At 38.2% G+C, this 4,096-nt stretch overlaps 1 protein-coding gene across 1 annotated transcript; it reads left to right on the forward strand.

Moving 5' to 3' along the window:
• Positions 1–1,437: 1,437 nt before the first annotated feature.
• On the forward strand, positions 1,438–3,809 carry admb (adrenomedullin b). The gene is made up of 5 exons (XM_057348394.1): positions 1,438–1,544; positions 1,910–2,022; positions 2,114–2,230; positions 2,367–2,627; positions 3,053–3,809. Exons 2-5 carry the CDS (start codon positions 1,922–1,924, stop codon positions 3,207–3,209), a joined length of 636 nt encoding a protein of 211 aa, XP_057204377.1. The 5' UTR covers positions 1,438–1,544; positions 1,910–1,921; the 3' UTR covers positions 3,210–3,809.
• The last annotated feature ends 287 nt before the right edge of the window (positions 3,810–4,096 follow it).

A 4,096-nucleotide genomic window follows, 5' to 3' on the forward strand; every position in this document is an offset into this window, starting at 1 on the left:
TTACAGCTGTGGCCTCTGCTATCATTCATACAAAATATACAAACCTCCCAAAAAACTATATATGAACATAAAATAATGCTATTGGATGTTGGAATTCTGATGGATAATGTAACTTGATTCTAAATCCACATAACAAACTTTGACCTCTCTGTTAAATAAACATTGTGTGCCATAAGAGAATAATAGAAGAAAAACCTTGCCAACTAAAATGTGAAACATTGTAGCTGATGTCTTCAAGTCATTTAATCAATTTTTATATTAAAAACCATACTTTATCTTAAGATTGCTTAAGACAAATGGAGAGGCTTTGTGTTGTTCAACTGAAAGGAAGCTGGTAGGAGTACAGTTGTCTTTCCTGAGCATGTACAAACCATATCATCCGTTGACGGGAACATTTCCAGCAGCTTTACCAGACACTTCACGTGATGTTACCATAGTCACACAGCCTATTTGCAATTCTAGCCTGTGTAATGTGCTGGAACAGTGCTTTTTAAAAGCAAACGGAGCGCAGAGAACACAGGCACGCTGCAGAATGCATTGGTAAGACAAAATAGAAATAGGGTTAAAAATAAAAAATTACATTTATTCATAGATCTAGATCTGAGTTTGTTCAAAAATAGCCGAAATCTTAAAAGTATTATGAAAACATAATCAGAAATGTACAATCTCTATGCAATAACCAAAATATTCCCTATATAATTATATATTCCCGCTATAATTGTTCTATTACAGAAAAAAAAATGTTTTTTGTATAAATATCAATATAATATATACAGAAAACATCAAACCAGTATTGAGCCAAAATGAATTTTCTGTGTTAAGAAAAAAGTGAAAAATTATACTTTTCAATTTCAAATTATTTTGACAAAAAAATCCAGTATTAGATGTTAGATTAGATGAGTTGTTCTCAATATAGAAATCATTAATTCCACATTCCTAACTTGTTACCATTATGTGTAGGTGGTTGGAATGCGTGAGGGGTTGCACAGAGCCATTATCCCAGGGACAACATCTCGTAGTCACATCATTTGAAATAAACTCTCGATCACCAATTAGATGTGCATTCCAGATGCTTTGCAGGAAGTTAATCATTAAATGTTTACAAATCTGATCCCGAAGCATATTTGTCTTGTAAATGATTCTTGACTTGGGCCATCTATAATTCATAACCTCTCTGACCCTATAAAAATAGAAATACAGAAGATATGAAAATGATCAGAAAGCAAAACAAATGGTGTCATCTCATTAAAAATGATATTACAGGAATGCAGAAGTAATCATTTCTCGAAGGGATTTTACTCCATCCTTTTAAGACAGGACACGTAAACTTGTTGGCTAGTTTAGAACAGGGATGTGGCTGCTATCACTCAAGACAACTCCCGGCCCCTCCCACCCCCTGTAAAGTATATAAAGCACTCAGGTTTTTCTGTGAAACTCAGACCATTAGAAGTGTCACAGCTGAATACTCGTCCTTAACCAGCTGAGATTCGAACGTTCGGACATACTTAAAATTACGGACTTCATCATTTCTCAGATTTGATCAGGTATGTTTTTTTTAAATGCTCTTAACTGAAGCTCATTTTTTGTGTAACCCCAAAGGTCAAGGTTAAAACATGGATAGGTAGAACTTTCTGGCTAGTCTGTATCACTTTGAGGAAGAGCAGTCCTGATGCACCCCCCGTAAAGCAGCACCAAGTGTGCACTTGTTTCTACGAGCTCTCTACAATGATGAGACAAGCTATTGGACTACATGCTCGAGCAAATTGTTTAACCTGTGTCTTACTTAAAAAATCAATAAGTGACCAGTGTGGAGTCAAGCCGGAACATTAATATCCTTGTTTTTGGAGCCATTTTTGGAGTTAGCGCATACTTTATATGGTTAAAAACATCTTCAATCTTTCTTCCACAGGTTTCCTTTACAATGAACTCAGTGCTTCAGAGTGCTTTCTTATGTTGTGTGTTGACTACACTTCTACCAAAAATCACGAGTGCCACCCCTCTAAATGCAGAGGATTTAAGAAGGTAAGCTCATGATTGACTTTTCTTCCCTCTAAAACTCATTCAAAACTCTCAAACTGATGTAAACCAATCGCGTTCTCTTGTCGCCTTATAGGCTCAGTGACTGGCTTCAGGGTGAGGTGTGGAGAGATGTTGGAAGTGAGGGTGACTCAACGGCTCCGCCCTCCGAACAGGACAACGGCGGTACAGAATCATACGAACCACAGCACAGGTGAGCAAAGTGTGTCACAATCATGAAACGGCTCAAATAAATCGATCAAACAAGCTCAATGACTACAGACCCCCACGTACCAGAGTAATCCAAAGAAAGGGAAAATTGAAATGAATGTGTTTTTATTTTTCTCCAGGAGTTTAAGGGCAAAGAGGACAGAACCAGCCTACTCAGTGAAAAGAATCGAAAGAGCGGGCTGTAACCTGGCCACCTGCTCGGTGCACGAGCTCGCCCACCTGTTGAACATCCTGCGCACCAAGACAAACAGTGCCCCCCCTGATAAGATCGGCTCGAAAGGCTACGGTCGTCGACGAAGGCGGTCGCTCCCACCGGCCCACCCTGCACTAATGTTCGATGGAGTCCATCTGAAGCTGGCCTGGCTCCAAACCCTCAAAAGGCGAGGCATCCAAAAAGGGACCTAACAGACATCTCAGATGCACTTATGTGGTTTGTCCAGAGCCTTTGCTTTACATCGGCTCTGTTTACTCAGTGAAATACTTCTGAAACGTCTGAACATTAGTGTACTCTCCTCAGGCACAAAGGTGTTGAAACAACAAGTACAAGCAACTGGATCGTTCTCCTCTCTATCCTGTGCCTGATGGATTGGCCAGAGAAAGATTCAGGTCGCTTAGAGAGAATTGATGCTTGTGGGATATGGAGTTCTCCCCGTCATTTGGGGAAAATGATTTTTTAAAGCATTGTTTGGGTCTAATTGGCAGTGCGACAGGAAATTGGTGGTCAATGCTCAGTGCATGTGTTTAGCATTCTTGTCATTCTAATGGAGCTTTTGGGACTTGACACTGTATCTCTTGTGCAGCACAGATGCGTCCTCTGCTGGAGGAATGAGGGAACAACCGAGGACACTACCAGCTCCTACACTACCTGCCAACCGATGACAGAGGAGGACACGAAAAAACAACAAGAGGACAAGAGAACTAACTCGGAGAGCCTAAACCATGTTATCCTGGAGGACCAATAAATTCTTTTTGGAAGTCATAATTTTTGTCCTCAGTGTGTTCGGGGCGCTGTTTGCACAGGAGGACATTGTCATACTTGAAGATTTTTAGCTTTAGCTATATTGTGGGAGACGTGCAATAATTTACTTTAATACGGATATGTAGCCGATTATTAATGTGAATGTGTAAATAGATGTATATTATGAAAATCTTGTATGCTAAATATTCCTATATTTATACCTACATACTGTACATGTATTCTTAAGAGAGTAAACTATTGTACACAGATAAAAGGGCATTGTACTGAAAGTTAATTTTGAAATGTACGTACGATTGTTGTACTATTATGAGATGCATTTTCCACATAAGTGATTTAACAATGTGACACCAGTTAAATAATAACCTTAAAGAGAAAGAGAGAGTGACATAAATGCTATTAGATGTCAGTGTAACATAAATAAAGACTGTATCAACTAAATGAAAAGTGCAAAAAACGTTATTAGATGTGAGAGTAACATAAATAAGATTGCATCAACTAAGTGAAAAAAAGGGCAAAGAAAGTGGTGTTTGGTTCTCTGAAACTGGAATAAACCTTTTTCAACGCAAATATCTCTTCATTACTTAAAAATGTGAAATGTCTACAGTAAATAAATTCATTACATACCCAGACGAGGGCGCTCTTTCCCTTAAGTTATTACCCCGCTTAAAAAAACGATCATGACAGAAATTTGAATGGATTGTAAACTACAACACAACTCTGGTTCTATACTGGAATAAGGCCAATACACACCATAAAGAATTTTGTAATGGTTTTAAATAGCAAACAGCTGATGGTTAACAATGGTATTTGTAACCTTTAGAATTTGTATACATACTATATACACAGTTTTATACGCAAAATTGTTACACT

The sequence above is a fragment of the Triplophysa rosa genome, linkage group LG12 (assembly GCF_024868665.1).
Source record: "Triplophysa rosa linkage group LG12, Trosa_1v2, whole genome shotgun sequence".
In the NCBI taxonomy this organism is placed as follows: domain Eukaryota; kingdom Metazoa; phylum Chordata; class Actinopteri; order Cypriniformes; family Nemacheilidae; genus Triplophysa; species Triplophysa rosa.